This window comes from Manis javanica, chromosome 14 (assembly GCF_040802235.1).
Source record: "Manis javanica isolate MJ-LG chromosome 14, MJ_LKY, whole genome shotgun sequence".
NCBI classification, from domain to species: domain Eukaryota; kingdom Metazoa; phylum Chordata; class Mammalia; order Pholidota; family Manidae; genus Manis; species Manis javanica.
This window is the reverse complement of record NC_133169.1, coordinates 61,381,850-61,403,550: the sequence shown is the minus strand read 5'-3', so window position 1 is coordinate 61,403,550 and position 21,701 is coordinate 61,381,850. Positions and strand designations below refer to the sequence as shown.

At 39.2% G+C, this 21,701-nt stretch overlaps 1 protein-coding gene across 10 annotated transcripts in view; it reads left to right on the top strand.

Annotated features, from left to right (window-relative positions):
* Positions 1-21,701, top strand: part of SNX24 (sorting nexin 24) — a 169,008-nt gene that overhangs the window by 80,218 nt on the left and 67,089 nt on the right. For 6 of the 10 annotated variants that reach the window (XR_005057802.2, XM_037005247.2, XM_037005243.2 and 3 more), the window contains one exon: positions 6,773-6,856. The exons of 1 other annotated variant lie outside the window; for it this stretch is intronic. Coding sequence is in view for 7 of the 9 variants with exons in the window: in XM_037005247.2 (XP_036861142.1) it covers positions 6,773-6,856 (84 nt within the window). In the remaining 2 variants the exon portion in view is untranslated. Of the gene's footprint in view, positions 1-2,633; positions 2,917-6,772; positions 6,857-7,868; positions 7,936-21,701 lie in introns of those variants that run through there. 3 more of the 10 variants (XM_037005238.2, XM_073221074.1, XM_073221073.1) reach the window with 2 other exon arrangements.

Genomic DNA, 21,701 nt, shown 5'->3' with positions numbered 1-21,701 from the left:
GATCATGTGGTTTTTGTCCTTTTTATTGATATAGTGGATGATGTTAATGATTTTTGAATGTTGTACCACCCTTACATCCCTGGGATGAATCCCACTTGATCGTGATGTATGATCATCTTGATGTATTTTTGAATTCAGTTTGCTAATATTTTGTTGAGTATTTTTGCATCTATGTTCATCAGGGATATTGGTCTGTAGTTTTTTGTGTGTGTGTGGTGTCATTGCCTGGATTTGGTATTAGAGTGATGCTGGCTTCATAGAATGAGTTTGGAAGTATTCCCTCCTCTTCTATTTTTTGGGGGACTTTAAGGTGAATGGATATTATGTCTTGTCTAAATGTCTGGTAAAATTCAGTGGTGAAGCCATCTGCTATGGCTGTTTTGTTCTTAGGTAGTTTTTTTATTACTGATTCAATCTCATTGCTGGTTTTTGGTCTGTTCAGATTTTTGGTTTCTTCCTGGGTCAGTCTTGGAAGGTCGTAGTTTTCTAGAAAGTTGTCCATTTCTTCTAGGTTATCCAGTTTGTTAGCATATAATTTTTCATAGTATTATCTAATAATTATTTGTATTTCAGTGGTGTCCATAGTGATTTTTCCGTTCTCATTTCTGATTCTTTTTATGTGTATAGATTCTCTTTTCTTTTTGATAAGTCTGGCTAGGGAATGATCTGTTTTATTTTCTCAAAGAACCAGCTCTTGGTTTAATTAATTTTTTCTATTGTTTTAGTCTTCTCAATTTTATTTATTTCTTCTCTGATTTTTATTATGTCCTTCCTTTTGCTGACTTTGGGCTTCATTTGTTGTTCTTTTTCCAGTTTCAGTAATTGTAAATTTAGACTATTCATCTGGGATTGTTCTTCATTCTTTAAATAGGCCTGGATTGCAATATACTTCCCTTTTAGCACAGCCTTCGCTGTGTCCCACAGAAGTTGGGGCTTTGTGCTGTTGTTTTAATTTGTCTCCATATATTGCTTATCTCTGGTTTAATTTGGTCATTGATCCATTGATTATTTAGGAGCATGTTGTTAAGCCTCCATGTGTATGTGAGCCTTTTTGTTTCTTTATACAGTTTATTTCTGATTTTATACCTTTGTTACCTGAGAGGTTGGTTGGTACAATTTCAATCTTTTTGAATTTGGTAAGGCTCTTTTTTTGGCCTATTATGTGGTCTATTCTGGAGAATGTTCCATGTGCACTTGAGAAGGATGTGTATCCTGTTGCTTTTGGATATAGAGTTCTATAGATGTCTGTTAGGTCCATCTGTTCTAGTGTGTTGTTCAGTGCCTCTGTGTCCTTACTAATTTTCTGTCTGGTTGATCCATCCTTTGGAGTGAGTTGTGTGTTGAAGTCTCCTAAAATGAATGCATTGCATTCTATTTCCCCCTTTAATTCTGTTAGTATTTGTTCCAGAGAAGACAGGTAGTGACTCTACAGCGTATTATTACCCTGATGGACAGTGACTGCAATGGGGTTTGGGGAGACTTGATAATATGGGTAAATGTTGAAACCATAATGCTGCTCATGTGAGACCTTCATAAGATTGTATATCAGTGATACCTTAATAAAAAAAAAGAAAGTAAAGAAAAACAGCCATAAGAAACTGTATGTGGTAAATGCTTTTTTCCAAAATTCATTCTTTTTTAAATGATAAAAAAAGAACAAAATCTCCATCATCCCTCTACTTTGAAATTTGAATTGAGTCCACACCACCCTTGTATGTCCCTCTCCTTCATACTCAGTTTTCACTCTGTATATGATTTTCATTTCATCATTAAGGAATTACCATGACAGCTTTATGTGTTACTTTACAACTTGAACCACTTTCTTCATCTGCCAATTTTTAGCAGTGTCTTTTGACACCAATTATGTGAGATGAAAAACTTGGGACCCCTTCCGTTCACCCAGTTCTTTCTCCACTCATGTCCATTTTTCTCATAGTTACACCATTAGTTTTTACACTGATGAAAAAAACAGTTTATTCTGTAAAAATAATTCTCTCCTGTGTTGTATGGATTGATTCTGAAAACTGCATACAATAATTAATGTTCCCAATAATACCATTATATATGTGTATGTACATATATTTATCTGTATTTTCACTGTAATCAAGTGTTTGGAGCTGTAGAAGAGGGAATGTAGCCTTATAAATTACAAATCTGTACTGTTCAGTGGAGAATGCTTCAATAATCTTTTGAAATGGACATTGTTTTCTAAACTGTACTGAGTTATGTTACCTTTATTTTGCTTTATATTTGGACCTTCACATGTTATACAAGTTTGGTTCATTGTCTTAGAATTTTTAAGGACTCTTTTTTTTTCTTGACTGAGGAAGGTCAATGCTGTACCACTATCACTAAAGCCTTATTAAGTATAAGTCATATTAATTGTACCTATTTTCTTCTGGAAAGCATTCTTGGAGCTGTCTGACTTATTCTAATTTGAATGCTTTTTTAGGCTGAAAAGCTGCCATTTTAGGACTTTTCTTTCCCGATTTTATTTCTAGGTTAGGTCTACAGTTTCTTGGGTTCTTTTTTGAATTCCTTTAAAGAAGAGTTGTCAAAGAAAATTTCCTGAATGTGTACATAATACAGAAAATTTTGGTGCTTTTAAATGTCTGCAAAGAGCATTTTCCCTTCTTTGTGGAAAATTTTGCCCAGATATGAAATTCTAGGTTCAAACTTCCATCAAACTTGGAAGGCCTATGAAGCAAAAATTTCAAACCAGGTTTTCTGTGGATTTCTGTAGATTGGTTTGTTTCTTTATATACCAAGTACTTCAACCAGAAACCCTTTCCTTGTAGAGGGGAACAACAGCAGCCCGTGTGGAAGGTGTCTCCAAATGGCCATGAAACCAGCGTGCTTCCTGCTGGAGACTTCCTTACCCCTTTCTGATAGCAGCTATTTTATGACATTTTCAGGGTTTGTATTCACTTCCTACTTCCCTGAATTACAGTCTTTGATGAGAACAAAACAATGGCTACCCTTTTATATTACTATATTTTTGAGTTCTTAATTGTGATTCATTTTTCCATTGGCTGTTCAACATTTTTAGTCATATCTTTGAAAAAGAATGTGTGGGTCATTTTCTGAGTTTGCCCACAATTGAGATTGCCTTTTTTTTTTTTGCCTGTGCATGTGAATAATTGGATGACTACAAATGATACTCTCATAAAACTCTGCAGTTTTCTACTCTTTTGGGGGGAGGCATTTAGTGTGGCAGAGAAAACGTTTGCAGTTGTCCTGATCTTTGTTCTTGCTTGTCTCCATCTGTATATTGGCAGTGCTTTTTCTCACTATTGTAATTAAAAAAATAAAAATCCAGACTAGGTAGGTGTCTTATTTTTCCCTGGGATATGGTAAACCCTTTTGTTCTTTACAGTTTAGGAAACTTAGATTTCTTTTGTCTTTGCTTTTCACTCTTGCTCTAATTTTGTTTTTGTTTTTATTTTTTATTCTTTAGAGATTTTTCTTATTTTGGGGGGTCCTTTTTGGTATGAAATTTCTCTGCAAATTAAAAAATACACACACACACACACACACACACACACACAATCATGCCCAACTCTTACACAGCTATTCTATAGTGGCAATTATTGAGAGAATTATTCTCTTTCCTTAAGCTCTGGTTTATTTGAAGTAACATCTTTTTCTGAAAAACATCAAAAAATCTGTGAAGTTTAGATGTTTTCAAAGATATGAGAAAAGTTGTTAGCAGCTTCTCCCCAACCAATGGTGTAATTACATTAATTATCTCTCTCACTTTATCACTGTGGTTTCTTTGATTAGAGGAAATATGATTAAAGGCTCAGAATAAGAACAAAGTAAATTTTTACACTAGTGGTGTTGGAAGTGTAAATTTACTTATTCATCAAATATAATAATTTATAATAAGGTTTTCTAACCATCTTTCCCTCATAAGAAACCCTGCATAATGGGAATTCATACCTGTTGTGAGCCTAGCCCCCAACAGGCAAGCAATAAATTGCTCTTTTAGAGATAGAACTTTTTATAGTAGAATAATACCTTTAACATTTTATTTTCTCTTTCTTGCTTATTTCTACTCAAGAAGGAGAAAATATTGATTTCAAGTCCCGAGTTAATATTTGATGCATCTTGCTCTAATCGAACAAGTATGAAAATATATTTATAAGAAAATCCTATTATTCAAAGCTGACCACTGTCATTCATGTGTGTCTCAGATTCTCAGTATAACTGTTCTGACCCAAACAATTTATAACACAGGACTTAAAAGTTTTATTTGTTTATGGACACCTGTTCTATATTTGGGAGGTGCTTAAGTTATTTATTAGATACTGATAGCCTGTTATAGGAAAAACTTATTTTTTTTAATTTGCTTTGTTTGGAAGTAAATAACTTTGTAAGATATGATCTTCTGGACACAGGGACCATTCAACCTGGAATTCGGATTCTTTAGCTTGAATTTACTTTATTTCAGATCCATTCCTGGAAAATTGGGTGTAAACCCAGATTTTGAGATGTTTTATCATTGGCTTCCAATTTAATTCCAGAGATGTTATCACAAAGGAAAAAAATAGACTAACATGTAATTAAACCACATTTATGAAATAAATAAAATCTCCCTCTTAAAGTAATATTTATTTTTCAATTTGAGTTCTAAAGATTTAGTAATGTTTCTAGGACTGTGGCTAGAGTTTAATCACATAAATATAATTTGTGTTTTGAAAGCAAATGTAAATTAGAAGGGATGTCTCCAAGAGTAGAGAGCTGGACAGGTGGGTCAGGCCTCTATGTGATTTTACATGAGCTAGTTGGAACAGACACTTATGCCACTGTACACACTGGCCTCAATATACCCACTTAATTCTCATTTCACTCATCTCATTGTCACCAGAATGACAATGCCACTGCTAATGAGGCTGGACCAGACATTCCATATCCTATAAGTGGTGGTGTAACAGTACATTTAGGGGGGGAAAGTTTGGCAAGATTTTTTGGTAATTTATCCTATGTATGTATGTATGTATGTGTCTGTGCAGGAACAAGGATGATATATGCATCTATGTATATAGATAAATCACTATAAATATATATAAACATGTATATATGGCACAAATTAATGTCATAACTTAATATCCATCTTGGGGTCCTAATAAATAAAATATGGTAACAGTAATATGTGAGGGTATTTACATAGCCATTGAAGAATGAAGTATGTCAAAATGTGCTGATAAATAAAGATGTTCAATATGTATTAAATAAAGTAAAAAATAGGAGAGGAGATAAAGTAGTAGAACTATGTAGTATGGCTCCAGTTGTGTAAGAAAAAAAATAACTTCTATATGCATGTGTACATACAGAGCTTATATTTATATAGATAGTTTCCGAAAGGATATTTAAGAGATTTCTTGAGTTCACAAGGACTTACACAAATCTCTGAATTAAGAAGCTTACGCTTCTCAGTTTATATCCTTTGAACTTTTTGAAAAATTCTTTTCGATAAGCACATGTTATTTTATAACAAAAACCAATGTGATTCACCAAGGAAGTGTGTTTTTTAGGGGAATTTCTTGAAAAACTATATGTTGGTATAAATTGATCAAATTGGTAAAATTGATCACTTATTCAATAAAAGCAGGCTGCCTAAACTAAGTCATGCAACAGAAGATTTTGTTTGTAAATAAAAAAACACCAAAATGCAGACACATTTTATGTTTGATGACATAATTTTTGACTTTCTAGAAGTGTCATATTTACTTGTAAGGCAGAAATACGGAGGCATAGGGATCTATTGGCATAATGACGGTGTGACCTTGTAAAAATAGTTCTTTTAGGATTAAAGTAAGCATGCATTTAATACTCCTTAGTGTCATGGGATCTCCACTTTAGGTTTTGTTTTGTTTTTTTTCCCAGAAGAGCAAAATTGAAACAGGAAATGAGGCTTACTCAGTGACTGAACACTTTTCTTTCATCTTGGTTTTGACAAACTCTTGCTCAGTAAAGCAGGAATCATAGACGAACTCTTGAAAATAAAAGAGCACCTTCTCTTCAGTTGCTTGCCTCGCCCACCTGAATGTCGTGTCTTCATGAACGTTCCACAGTCTCTCAACCCTTGTTCCCAGTCTTGACCCAGTGACCTAAGAATCAAAAACATGTCATGTTCATGCCTACTAATTAGTGTACCCAGAGAGCCTTTTCATCTGGCCTTTCAACCTGGAGTTGGGAGCACAAGCTGTCACTAGTATCACGCAGGGAAAAATGAACCTTTCCTACATTTTCCCTCTTTTGCAAACAGCAGAATAAGCCCAGCTGAGGCTAGAGATGAATATGCAGGTCAGGGAGAAATTAACCCAAAACGCACTCCTGTTTGCATGATCGTCTTCTAGGTGACACAGTGTGGCCTTCATCACAGTGCCCATCATGGAAGGTGGCAGGCCTGGATTTTTACCAGTCGGTCACCATTGATCGTGTCACACTTTTACTTCAGTTCCATCACCATTTGGTGAAATAATTTTTGCAGGGGAAGTATTCTGTGATTAAGACGTTAAGGAGCATTTTAATACATTTAAGTTTCTGTGTTGAGACACATTTGCAGGGATCCTGCAGTTGGCTAGTGGGCGTTTGGCTAGAGTGCTCATTAATCAGTGCTGTTGGGTGAGTCTCCTGAGCCTTTTGGGTTTTGGGGGATCAGCTACTGTAATTAAAGGGATGAAATATATCATGGTCACAAACTTACCACATCAGACACTTGAGGGTTTTGAACTGGTGGAATTAATCTTTAAAATTTTTTCTTTAGGTGTTTAAGATAGAAGTGCTAATGAATGGAAGAAAACATTTTGTTGAAAAAAGGTACAGCGAATTTCATGCCTTACACAAAAAGGTAACTTCTTTTCTTCTTTTCTCTATACAGCATGTGGCAAAATGTTAAGACTGTTTTCTGTGGTTCCTAAGAACATTAATAGTTCACAGAACCTTACAATTTCTTTTATCATGATGCCAAGTTCCTTTTAAAATAAATTATTCTGTCCCTTAGAGGTATGCTTTCCCAGTAGGTGGGTTTTCTGTTAGGATCTTTTACATACATAGATGGGAGGCTGCTTGCAATGCACTGAACTGGGTGTGTGGGTTTAGAAAGAAGACAGATCTTATTTCATCCAAGAAATGTACTTCAGTGTTTTACAAATAGGAGAAAAATAAGCAAATGATTATTTTACAGGAAGAAAGTTATTAAAATCAACTTAAATTTAGCTGGAAAAAACAATATACACGTCACAGGTATTTGAGGACAGTTTGGGGGACATGTAAACGGAGAACACGTGTAACTCTTCCTTTGAATCGTAAAGGCCACTTTGCAAGCCTGGTGTTTTAGTTCTCAGATCCATTTCACTTAAAGTCTTAGATAAAAGAAATGAGAATGCAGAAAGGATAGCTGATAGTTGTGGAAGAAATGGTCAGTAAATAATAGAAGAGTGAATGCTTTTTAATTTTCTACCCAAATTTGATGTTTTGCAGGTTGTACATTACTGAGGTGTTGAAATTTCTTTAATAACTAGAAATACCTCATGAAATTGCCCAGAAAATCACGATATATGAGTTAGTACAATTTTACCATTTTTTTCCTTCCTGTATATAGAGAATTCATATATATGAACTCAGAAAGATAGTCAATTCTTTTAATTTCATTTCTTAATTTTCTGAGAAATGTCAGTGCGTAACAGAGTGTGCTTACTCTGTATTAAAAGTTCTTTAGCATTTTTCTTAAATGAATTTTCTCACTGGGTTTTTTTGTTTGTTTTTAGCCAAGAAATTAGAGTGTTGGAGGGCTTAACACTTTAACAGGATCTTATTGAGAAGTTACTGAGACTGTTTCTCTCTGTACATGTTTATGTTAGGTCGACCTGCAGTTCTCCAATTAAAGTTTTGTTAAATCCAGATTTGCTTCCAGAAGCACCAAGGCAGGTGGGTGCAGATGTAGGCTGGAGGTTCTCAGTACAAGAGCAAACCTGGAGTCTCCCATCCTTCTCAAGGGGCTCTGCTTTTGTTTGCTTGTTTGCGAGGAAACAGGCTCTAGAGCAATTTCTGCTGAAATGAGCTTTCTCATGAAATCACTCCTTACCGTGACACTAAACCCAGAGCTCCACCCACTGCCCAGCCTCTGAGGGCCAGTCGGGAGGAGGCAGCCTGTCACACACAAGCCCCCTTCCTACCCTCCCAGGTGAGTGCCCTGCTCTCCATGACCCCGACACAGCCCAGCTGCCCCACCAGATACTCAGGACCAGCTCCACTCAAGGCACAGCTGGGGGACAGCCAATTAGGCCCACCCTGTGCAGGTCACTGCCCATGCTTCTTAGAGTGAAGGTCCACCCCCTGCTCTTTCCTCTAATAGGATTTGTTTGCTTCTACAGGAGAGAACCCTCTCCCTAGGGAGTATAGGCGGTTCGTAGATCCTCACAGAGCGAGTCTTACAATTTCTGGGACCTTTCTTTTCCCTCCGTTTCCCTGGTTCTGTCTATAATTTTAGTTATTCTTAACAACATCAAGCTGTCAGAATTCGCAGAGTAGCAATTCTCAAATCTCTCAGTTTTGCACGTTTTGAGCAGCCTTGTTAAAACATCCTCGCAGGGACACAAACAGCTTTGTGAGTCCAGGGTCTAGGTATGTATTCACTGTATTGTGGAGCAGAAGGCAGGGCCAGCAGTCTCCTTTACTTGCCCCATTGTGACCGTGTGACTTGGCCTAAAGGTAACAGTCAAGTACAAACAATGATGGGGTAGGGGTGCAAAAATAAAGGCACATCTGTAATCTTGACTGTAAAAATGTGTTAAGGATTGAAGTAAAAAATGTAGTCAGGATGCACAAGCTTTTTATTGACTAATGCTGCTGTGTTGTGCAACGCTACCCTTTTGTTATAATTTTGGGGCCCCTGTTTCCATTCCTTTCTGGTTGGCTGAAGAAAGTTCTTAATATTACTTCTCCCAAACTTTTATAATTGTTAATATTAAAATATGAAAACAGTTACCCTGATGGTTTACCCTTTCTTAGGATTTCTGCCTAATTTTTAGAAATATTCAAGAGCTTTATTTGTATGTGCATTATTTTCCTCCTTGCCAGTAACTTTTAGATTATAAAGCTAAATATTGCAGCAAGTTGGGGGGCAGGGGAAATAATCCACTGTTACCCACCCATATTTCTGTGACCCTCTTACAATTCCTGTTTTCCTGCATTTTTTTTAATGAGACAAACACTGCCGTGCCCACTGTGTTCCCCACTGGTGGAAACTAAGGTGTGGAATTTAAGTATGCCGGCTTTGGAAGCAGAATGTTCTCTCCCTCTTCCCAGCTGAAATCCTTGGAGCATGTTACATGATCTCTCTGTACCAGGCTTTCCATCTGTAGTGTGAGAATAGTTAAGAGTACTAACGTCATAGGATGGTTTTATGAACTAATGAGATCGTATGCAGCACAGGGTCAGTCAACTTCAGTAATTGCCAGCCTTCATTACCTATAATTAATTTTTCCCCTATGTTCAAGACAGTTTCCTTAAGCTAGATTACAGAAGGAAGCATTCTCTGTCAAAGGGTAGGGACATTTCTACAGCGTCTGATATGTAATGCCAATTTACTTTCCAAAATGGTTACAACACACCCAGCAAGTGTGAATGGATGGCAGCATCTCATCAGTGTTGCAGATTTACTGCCTCAAATGATGTGTGTTTAATTAGTGAGCAATATATGTTGCCTCATTGTTGTTCGAATTGGTATTTCTTGGGTTTGTTTAGAAGTGGGCATCCCTCTATTTTGGGATTCTCTATCTGCTGATGTCTCATTTGTTTTTGCCCATTAGTTTATGTGGCCTGTTAGTAAGCTGTTAGTGTCATTTGCTGAAAGCATTTTTCACCAAGGACCTTTTATATTGGCTATGACTTTTATTTTAATTTACAAAAGTTTTACATTTTTACATTGTCTGGCACATAACTTTTCACTCTTTCAGATTTTAGGCAATAAGAGTCATTTCTTCTACAGTGAGACCTCAGAGATCCTCCTGCCTTTCTCTCCTTCCCACATTCAGAGTATCAATAAGTCCTGTTGATTCATTCTTCCAAATTTCCATACTATGCACCATTTAATTTTTCATTTTCTGTTCCTACCCCAAATCCAGAGTCTTGTTGCTTGAACGGTTTCTAATCTATGTCTTCTGATCCATTCTCTGCACAGACCACTTTCCCTAAAACACTGTTTTCATCTTCATTCCACCATATCACAGACACCATCCCTCAAAACCAATAGTCCTAAACCCTGTATTAGTTTCCTATTACTGGCATAATTAATCACCATAAACTAGTGGCTTGAAACAGCACCCACTTATTATCTTACCCCATCTGCAGGGCTGTGTTCCTTTGCGGGGGCTCTAGTTGAGAATCAGTTCCCTTGTCTTGTCCAGCATCCTGAGGCTGGATTGCATTGAGATCCTCGATAATGCAAGTTCATCTCTCCATCTCCAGATGCTCGATTTAGTCACACCAGCAAAGCACCCTTGCCACGTAAGATTCCCTTCTGTTCTCAGGGTCCGAGGATTACAACATGGACCTCGGTGGAGGAACTGTTATTTTGTCTGCCACAAACCCCTTTCCTTGCCAACTTATTTATCACTGCTTCTTTTAAGGAAACATCAGTGGCGGCCAAACCAGTCTCCTCGTTCACTCCAGCTTATGAGCATTGGTACATCTCTGTCTTTGCCAGGCTGAATGGCCTTTCCTCTGTGTTCTGATCTATTCCAGCCCAAATGGGTTACGTTCCCCTTCGTCCGCATGAGTTTCTTTTCTTCCCTAATCTCTTGGTTCTTGGAACTTCTCTTCCATTTAGAGTAGTGATTTCTGCTTATATGAAAGGCATCTGAGAAAACATTCAAATTTAGTTATCCCTAAATTTCGTCTAACTAGAAAAAACATTTTTTTAAAAGTGGGGACTGTGTCTTATCTTTCGTCTCTTCTTCACTGCCTATTAGTATTGGCTTATGTAAGGTATGACATATTTGGCAAGTGGGATAATTGGGGAACACCATGCATATTTAGGCATTATTGGAGGCATGTTTGGGTTGAAAAGAAGAGCTTCTATTGTGGGAGTTTAGTCTGCTGTAAGGTCAATCCCATGTTGCATGTGCCCTCCCTTGAGCCCTGCTAGTCCTAGATGGGAGCACTACCCCCACCAGATTCTTCCTCAGTCACTCTTAGTAGTTTAGTGTTCTGCTTGAAAAACATTTAGTGGGGCCCTCCCTACAGCCCAGAAGAGCCTTGATTTTGTAAGACTTTCGCCAGGACCCCTGTGGCTCCTGCTCACGCCCCACTCCAGCCTCACAACTCACTACTTCAGACGGTGATCCTGGAGAACACCTTCACCTCCTTAGGCCCCAATATCACAGCTGTGCAGAGAAAACCTTTGCATCACAAACTGCTGACTTTATTTCGCATATCCTCCCAGCTCTTTCCTGTGTGTTGCCACCCGCCCTCTTATTCACAAAGGTTTCAGTAAAATACGGTGCTGGTTCATTTCTGAATGGACTGTCCTCATGCCTGTCGTTGCCTCCTACTGGCTTGAGTAAGACACTGCATTCTTGTATTTAATACGGTATACTTTTCTGAACCAAAAACCGCCAATTGAGTTTAAACTGCCTGTAGTGTCTCTATGAGGAACCGGGATAATGCAGGGAGGACACGTGGAGTAAAAGATGGGATTTTACCCCAAATGTCCCTCACTTCTTTCCTTAGCTTTTTATTTAATTTTTTCATCTTTTTCTTCACCTGCTTGGGAAAAGGTATTTCTACCCGCTTCTGTGGAAAATGCTTACCATAACCAGTGTATCCGATGCAGGTCTACGCAGACTATGTGCTGGGTAAACTTTTGTAACAGTATAAAAAGGAAGGGAGTGGCCGTGCCAGGCAAAGGGGCTTGTGTCTGTGGGCTGGTGGAACCTGATGGCTATCTGCAGGCATCAGAAAGGCCATTTGCTGGACGCAGCACGGCCAGAACAGTTAATCATCAGGGGGAATGGCAGAGGAGCATTTATCTTGTGAGCAGCTGAGCCCCACTGGAAATTGTCCTGGGTTTGTCTCTCCTCATCTAAGGCAATTCATTACTCACGAACAAGGGCTGTCACCGACCCCAGCAGCATGATGATCGCCTTCCTCAGGACCCCTGTCATAAATACACAGGAAAAATGTTTTCCGTTCTGTATCTTCAAAATTTTAAAAAAAGAAGGAGAGATACAGATAATGGGGTTGATTTTCTATTCTGCGATATCAGAAATGTGATTCTTTTGTTCTACATGAAGTTTCTTTATGTTCACACTGAAACTTGATAAGCTTATTACCACAGGATAATTTAGCATTTGGGGCTTGTTCTTGTTTGAGAAATACCTCACACAGAGATGAGATATATAATTACTCCCTTACAACCATCCTTCTACCCTCCTCCCCTATACTGGACCAATTTCATCAGTAAATGAACATTATACTACTTCCCATTTAACAATAAAATCCACCTTTGACCCCACTCTCCCTTCCCACGGTCACCCAGCCCTCTCCTCTCCTAGTGTGATTTCGTCCCCACTTAGCGCTCTCTCTCTCCCAGCGTTTCTGACTCCCCGTCACTGGTCGCATGGTCTGATCATGCCGCTTCCTGAAACTCCTTCCTGACCGAATGCCCTGGTTCGCCGCCTCCTCACTGATGCCTGCGTGTCTTCCCTGCCTCTCAGTGTTGGATGTCTCAAACCTTGGCCCTTGTCTTAGGTTTGCACTGTAGCCTAACAAATGACCACAAACTTAGCAGCTCAGAGTAACACACAGGTGTTCTCCAGTCAGGATTTACTGGGTCCTCTGCTCAGGTTCCACCAGGCTGGGTGTGCCAAGGCTGTGATCTCATCTGAGGCTGGGGATCATCTTCCAAGCTGTCATAGGTGGGATTCGGTTCCTTGATGCCATAGGCCTGAAGTCCTTTGTTCTTGCTGACTGTCGGCCAGGGATAGCTCTCAGCTCCTGGAAGCCACCCTCACGGCCAGTGTGTCCCTATCAGAACACGGCAGCTTGTGCTCAAAGCCAGCAGTCTGCTAGGACTGATCTTATAAACCATAACTTAATCAAGGGAAGGCCCGTCCACCACCTGTCACAGAACATAACCCAATCAAGGGAGGGTCTACCCCACCACATTCTCATCCAGTCTCATGGGAAGGGGTTTTTCAGACAAGTACAAAGAAGCAGGGGTCTTGGGAGCTTTCTTAGGATTCTGCTCATCACAGCAGTTTTTCTCCATCTGTGCCCCACTCCCAACATCATGTCATCTAGTGCCATGGCTCCAAATACCACCTCTGCATTCTGTCTCCCAGATCTACAAACTCATATCCAGCTGCCTGCACAATATCTCCACTTGGGCATCTCTGACTTAAAACCACCAAAATGAACAATGGATTTCTTTATATGAGGATTATCTTTGGTTGTACATAGTAGAAACTTGACTAGGTTTTTAAATTCCCACATTGCAAGAAAACTAAAGGCAGGCAGTCCAAGTAGATGGAGCAGCTCCCCCATATCCGTGATCCCAGCCCCTTTTGTCTTTCTGCTTCACTATCTTCACCTTATCGTGTGACTTTAACCCTTCTAGTTACAACATAGCTGCTGTCCCTCCAAACATTGCTTCTACATTTCTGGCAGGAATAAAAACCTGTTTCTTTTCTCTTCTCCTTTTTTTTTTTTTAGGGAATCAGGGGCCCTACCCAGTAGATTTACTCTACATTTCATTAACGACTCTGAGACACGGCCATCCTGATGACAAGGGAATGTGGAAATCGAGATGTTCTGCCCAGCATGTCAGCGCTCTGAATGGCACTGGGGTCTTTTTGCCAGAAGGAGGAGGGAGTGAACATTGGTAGGCAGGTAGCGACAGCTGCCTTATCCCTGCTTATGCAGGATGAGATTTGGCTGCAGGTGCCTCTAGAACCAAAGTAGTGGAGACGTTAGCAGATACACCTTTATTTCTCTCTCACATCAATGTGTAGGGCTGGGGGACAGTTTCATGATCAACAGCGGCCCAAACTTTGTGCTTCTACCTCTGTGTTCTAACTGTGTCCAGCCATTACATGTCAACTCAGCCAGCAGGAAAGAGAAACGGGAAGAAGGAAGCAGGCCTTCCCTTTAAGAGCACTTCCTGACAGGTGTGCATACATGTCTGGTTACCTGCCTCTGACCAGAATTGAGTCCTTGGTCCACACACACGGCTTTGAGAATGTTTGGGAAGTGCGTTCTTTATTCTGGGTGGTCATGAACTCCACTGAAAATCAGGAGTTCTGTTTTGTGGAAGACGGACAGTGGGTTTGGGGAGATAGCTAGTGTTCTCTGCCACTTACCCTAAACCTGGCACTCTACCACCTTTAGTAAGCAGCAGGCAAGTTGTAGAAAGTATGGCTGTCAGGTGAGGTCAGAAACTAACAGTGAAGGTCTTGGAGCCCTTCTGATCCCCTCTGCTCTGCACATCCCCCCACAGCTTTTGTCCACTCCCCACTTCGTGACCAGGGCCGTAGTGCACATCACCATCATCTCCTGCCTGGACTCCTGCAGGGGCTTCTGACTGGGTGCTTGGCCTTGACCCTGGTCCCTTAGAGGGAGTCCATCCATACTTGAGGGATCTAGCATGATCTCATCAAAGGAAAAAAACATACCAGGCTATTTCCTTGCCCAAAACATGTGCTGTGCTTCCCACTTACCAGGATATGCAGATTCCCAGCTTAGCCTCCCAGGCCCTGCAGTGGTGGATGCCATGCCGCCTCTGAACCCATCTCCTAGCTGGTGTTTAAGCACCGACTTCCCTGCCTTTCCGTTGCTCTGTCTCTGCCGTGACAGCCCTTGCCCAGCTCCTTACCCGCACCCTTAGCTCTCCACTGCCTGTTTTCCCTCTGTCCTTTGTCCTGGATCTCCTGAAATCTCAGCAGATAGAAGTCAGTAAGGGTGCAGCTGTTTAAATATGGCATATTGGCACTCAGTGGGTTCCGGATCTGAAGATACATATTAGGTTATATAAAATTGTGCTATTTCTTTGAGAACTTCTCTTATTCGTTATGGAATGCTTCTTTTATATGAAACCTCCTGGATTAACACTTCTGATGGTTTATCTTTTTATCTGCCTTTTCTCTCACTTTGTTCAAACTTTGAGAGACTGTCATGGTTTTATATTCTACCTTTTAAATTATTTCTGTCATGTTTTTTAATGTCTAAAATCTTTTCCTTCTCCTTTTCATAGCAACCTCTTCTTGTTTAATAAAGGCATTGTCTTCTCAAATCTCTCTGCAGATACAAAATGGAATTTTTAAAGGTCTCTTCTGTTACATGTTTTCCTTTGGGATTAGCGGTTTCATTTGTTTTTCCTGTCATTTCTCTCTCACAGTGCTGGCTTACCTGTGAAAGCAATCATCTGTTACCCATCCAGCTAGGTTAATTATTCTGGGCATGGGTCGTGGGTTCCTCTGCCTTGGGTATGTAGGTCTGGTCCCTCTGAGGGTGTGTTGAGTGGAGGGCGTCCTTGTAGGGAGTGACGAGAGAGAGCCAGCTGACAGGCTGCGGCCCCCACCAAACCCAGAAGGACTAGAATGACAGGCAGCCTTGTGCAGCCCAGATGCTTCATGCATTCTCTTTAGGACATTGGCCCTTTTTTATGGGAGGGGGTGTGAGTGCTGGGGTAAAACCAGGCTGCCAGACACTCAGATGATGGCGGAGGGCTGGAGTGTCCACTGTCACAAGCCGTGGCAGAGTCTAATCCTTCTTGTCCCCCCTCCCTTTGTGCCAGTCCTGAGCGTAACGCTCTTGGGTCTGCTGAAAGGACTGGGCTTCCCGCTCTGCAGTCCCTTTCCTGAGGCAGGCAGTTTGCTGGGGGCTGCTCTGCTCTGCTTGCTTCACTGGGGTGCTCCTGCTTTCTGGCTTTTAGGAAGTTGTTAATCCCTCACTTGGTGATTACTCCTTCCTCCCTGCCCTGTTCTCTCTCTCTCTTTTTTTTTTATTAGAGTTTCATTGCTTTGCAATCTTATATTGGTCTCAAGTATACAACAGAGTGGGTCAACAGTTACCCATATTATTAAATTGTCACCCGCACTAGTATAGTTACTATCTGTTAACATAGGAAGATGTCACAGAACCACTGGCTATATTCTCCATCCTGTACTACCATCCCTGTGACCACCTTATACTAGGATTGAGAATTTTTGTGCCCTTTTATCCCCCTCACACTCCCACCCACCCACCCCAGCCCCTCCTCAGCCCCTCCCCCATGGTAACCACCAGTCACTCCTCAGCATCTATGAGTCTACTGCTGTTTTGTTCATTTTGTTTTGTTTTGTTTTTATATTCCACAAATAAGTGAAATCATACAGCATTTCTCTTTCTCTGCCTGGTTTATTTCACTGAGCATAATACCCTCTAGGTCCATCCATATTGTTGCAAATGGCAGGATTTCTTTTTTTTTTTATTAAAGTATCATTGATATGCAATCTTATGATGGTTTCACCTAAATAGCACGGTGGTTTCAACATTCACCCATATTATCAAGTCCACAGCCCCTCCATTGCCATCACTGTCTATCAATGTAGTAAGGTGCTGTAGAGTCATTAGTTGTCTTCTCCATGCTGTGCTGCCATCCCTGTGACCTACCTATATTGTGATTGCAAATTATAGTGCCTGTTAATCTCCTTTTTCCTCCCAAACCATCTTTCCCACACCCTCCCCTTTGGTAACCACTAGTCCCTTCTCAGTGTTTGTGAGTCTACTTCTATTTTGTTTCTTCAGTTTTTCTTTTGTTTTATGCTCCACAAATGCGTGAGATCATTTGGCATTTGTCTTTCTCTGCCTGGCTTATTTCACTGACTGTTATTCCCTCTAGACCATCCATGTTGTTGCAAATGGGAGTATTCTTTTCTTTTTATGGATGAATAATATTCCACTGGGTGTATGTACATCTTCTTTATCCATTTATCTACTGATGGACACTTTGTTTACTTCCATCTCTTGGCTATTGTAAATAGTGCTGTGATAAACATATGGGTACATAAGTCTTTTTGAATCAGGATCTTGTTTTCTTTGGGTAAATTCCTAGGAGTGGAATTTCTGAGTTGAATGGTATTTCTTTTCTATTTTAAGTTTTTTGAGGAACCTCCATATTGCTTTCCACAATGGTTGAACTAATTTACATTCCCACCAGCAGTGTAGGAGGGTTCCCCTTTCTCCACATCCTCACCAGCATTTGTTGTTTCTTGTCTTTTGGATGTTGGCCATCCTAACTGGTGTGAAGTGATATCTCATTGTGGTTTTAATTTGCATTTCCCTGATAATTAGATAATTAGTGATGTGGAGCATCTTTTCATGTGCCTGTTGGCCATCTGAATTTCTTCTTTGGAGAACTGTCTGTTCAGCTCCTCTGCCCATTTTTTAATTGGGTCATTTGCTTTTTAGGTGTTGAGGCATCTGAGTTCTTTATATATTTTGGATGTTAAACCCTTATTGGATAAGTTGTTTACAAATATATTCTCCCACAATGTAGGATGTCTTTTTGTTCTGTTTATGGTGTCCTTTGCTATATAGCTTTTTAGTTTGATATAGTCCCACTTGTTCATTTTTGTTTTTGTTTCCCTTGCCCGAGGAGGTGTGTTCAAGAAAAAGTTGCTCATGTTTATATTCAAGAGATTTTGCCTGTTTTCTTCTATGAGTTTTATGGTTTCATATCTTATATTTGGGTCTTTGATCCATTTGAGTTTACTTTTGTGTATGGAGTTAGACAGTAATCCAGTTTCATTCCCTTACGTGTAGCTGTTCAGTTTTCCCAACACCATTTATTGAACAAACTGCCTTTTCCCCACCCACTGTATATTCATGGCTCCTTTAACATTTATTAATTGACCATATATGCATTGGTTTATATCTGGGCTGTCTATTCTGTTCCATTGATCTATGGGTCTGTTCTTATACCAGTACCAAAGTGTTTTGATTACTGTGGCTTTGTAGTAGAACAAGAAGTCAGGGAGCATAATCCCCCCCACTTTGTTCTTCTTTCTCAGGATTCCTTTGGCTGTTCAGCATCTTGGAGATCCGTATGAATTTTAGGATTATTTGCTCTAGTTCATTGAAAAATGCTATTCGTATTTTGATATATATTACTTGGGCAGAATGGCTATTTTGACAATATTAATTCTTCCTATCTGTGAGCACAGGATAGATTTCCATTTATTTGTGTCTTCTTTAATTTCTCTCATGAGAGTCTTATAAATTTCAGAGTATAGGTCTTTCATTTTCTTGGTTCGGTTTATTCCTAGGTATTTTATTCTTTTTGATGCAATTGTAAATGGAATTGTTTTCCTGATATCTCTTTCTGCTAGTTCATTATTAGTCTATAGAAATGCAACAGATTTCTGTATACTAATTTGCATCCTGCAACTTTGCTGAATTCAATTATTAATTCCAATAGTTTTTTGATGGAGTCTTCAGGGTTTTCTATGTATAACATCATGTCATCTGCAAATAGTGACAGTTTAACTTCTTCCTTACCAATTTGGATGCTTTTTATCTCTGTTTTGTCTCACTGCCGTGACTAGGACCTCTAGTACTGTGTTGAATAAAGGTGGTGAGAGTGGATATCCTTGTGTTGTTCCTGATCTTAGAGGAAAAGCTTTCAGCTCTTTGCCATTATGTATGGTGTTAGCTGTGGGTTTGTTATATATGGCCTTTATTTGTTGAGGTATGTACTCTCTATACCCATTTTGTTGAGAATTTTTATTGTAAATAGTTGTTGAATTTTGTCAGATGATTTTTCAGTATCTACTGAGAGTATCATGTGGTTTTTATCTTTTATTTTGTTAATGTGGAGTACGATGTTGATTGATTGACAAATATTATACCATTATACCATCATTGCATCCCTGGAATAAATTCTACTTGGTTGTGATGGACGATCATATTTTTGAATTTGGTTTGCTAATATTTTGTTGAGAGGATTTTTGCATCTATATTCATCAGAGATAATGGTCTAAAATTTTCTTTTTATGTGGTGTCTGGTTTTGATATTAGAGTGATGCTGGCCTCATAGAATGTGTTTGGAAGTATTCCCTCCTCTTCTGCCTTTTGGAATACTTTAAGATGATGGGTATTAGCTCTTCTTTAAATGTTTGTGTAGAAATCAGCCATCTGGTCTTGGACTTTTGTTTGCTGGGAGTTTTTTGATGACCGGATAAATTTTATTGCTGGTAATTGGTTTGTTCATATTTTCTGCTTCTTCCTGGGTCAGTCTTGGAATGTTGTATTTTTCTGGGAATTTTTCCATTTCTTCTAGTTTGTCCAACTTACTGATATATAATTTTTCATAGAATTCTCTAATAATTCTTTGTATTTCTGTGATAGCCATTGTTGACTATTCCTTTTAATTTTATTTGTGTCCTCTCTTTTTCTTGATAAATCAGCTGGGGGTTTGTCTATTTTGTTAGTTTTCTCAAAGAACCAGCTCTTAGTTTCATTGATTTTTTTCTATTGTTTTATCCTTCTATTTTATTGCTCTGATTTTTGTTACATCCCTCCTTCTACTAACTTTGTGTTTCATTTGTTCTTCATTTTCTAGTTCCTTTAATTGTGAGTTTAGACTGTTCATTGTGGATTGTTCATGTTTCTTGAAGTAGGTCTGTATTGCTACTTTTGTGTTGTCCCACAAATGTTGGACTGTTGTAAGTTTGTTTTCATTTATTTCCATGAATTGCTTGATTCCTGTTTTAATTTGTTCATTGATCCATTTATTATTTAGAAGCATGTTGTTTACCTCCATGTGTTTGTGAGCTTTTCTGTTTTCTTTGTGTAATTTATTTGTAGTTTCATACCATTTTGGTCTGAGAAGTTGCGTGATACAATTTCAATCTTTTTTAATTTATTGAGACTCTTTATATCCCTTCCCTGTTCTTTTCATTCTTCTGTGTCCTGTTCCCTTTGAAATTCTGCTAAAAAAAAAATACCTATCATGGTGAAACAGGTACATAAAACAGAAAGTCCAAATACCAGTAACCTTTAAAAAAAAAAAAAAGGAGTTGTTTTTCCCTCTAACAAGTCTGCAGGTGGGCAGTCCCAGGCTGTTGTAGAAGCTCCAGGAGGCTGTTAGGCACATGGCTCCTTTTTTCTTTCTGCTCAGTCATCTGTAACAACTGTCCAACATCTTCAAGGTTGCCTCATAGCAGCAAATGGCTGCAGCAGCTCCAGCCATCAGGATCACATTCTTGGCAGGAAGAAGGTGAAAGGGGATAGGATAGAAGGTATAAGCCAGCTGAATCTGTTCCACTTTAAAATAACTTTTATGGAAAGCCCTTCTCAGTGACTTCTGATTACCACTGGCTTCCACTTTCTGAAGGGGCTTTGGGAAATTTCACTTTTTTGCTGAATTTAGCTAAGTACATTGTTATTTCCAATAACCTAAGAACTCTATTGGTAAGGAAAATGAGAATAGATTTGGGGTTTGCAGCCAGTACTTTCACACTGTTACTTTTGATTGAAGGTATAGTTTCAATAAACACATACAAAGGAAGTAGAGTCACATAATTTATTATTTACCACTGAGTGAGGAGGCACACACAGGCTGAGCCGACTATCTTGAGCTGGAAGTGCTAATCTTTAGAATGTACAAGAGCCCTTTTTCATGATGTAGGACAAATTTCAGCCTAGAATGGTTAATGGCAAATGTATTCTTATGGGTGAAAAGAATTTTTTACTCAGTGTTAGCTCCTGTGGTTGAACTGTGTGCATTTTCTTAGGGATTGTTATGCTCTTTCTTTGCATGCATGGTAAACAGATAATCTGTAATGAGAAAGGCACCTTTCATTTTTCTGAGGTTTTGAAACTTTTGAAAAACAACTTTGTTTTTCCGAGTTGCTGCCAAGGCGTTATACAGCACTCACACCCAGTCTCGATATTTAGACAGGGACTTGAGTTAACATACTAGCCACAGGTTTTTTTCAACATGGGCATCTTTTAAAATAACCACTTAGACAGTGGTTCTGTAACATCTTTTTAATGTTGACAGTAACTACACTAGTTGGGGTGAGCATTTAATAATGTAGCTAACTGTTGAATAACTATGTTATATACTTAAAGCAATATAATAGTGTATGTCAACTATAATAAAAAAATTATATAGAACAAATAAATAAGATAAAATAACCACTTAGAATTAAGCCCACGACAAGTTACTGACCTGCACCCCAGCCACCATGTGAGTAACAGGTGCTTGCTGCCCTGGCTGTCCGTCTCCTTCCTGCCCACTCATGACAGGGACAGAGGACTGCCTCCCCTCCCAACTTCTGGGATCTGTAAATAATAAATTGTGTGACTCTGCTTCCTTTGTATGGGTTTATTGAAACTATACATTCAATCAAAATGACCTCCTGGGTTTCCCTTCCCCAAAGAGGGAGCTCGGTTGCTGCGGGAGCCACTTACCGACCCGTGTGGGTGGCTCATGCCTCCTCAGTCAGCAGGTCATAATCTGCATGTTCTTCATTAAGTACACTGGCTCCAGCTCCCCAACACACTGCCTCAATAGGTTTTCTAAGTTTTTAATTAGAAAATTAAATCCATTACATTTTACAGGCAGTGTATTAGTTTTGTATTGCTGCTGTAACAAATTAACACCAACTTAGTGTCTTAAAATAACACACATTTATTATCTTATGCTT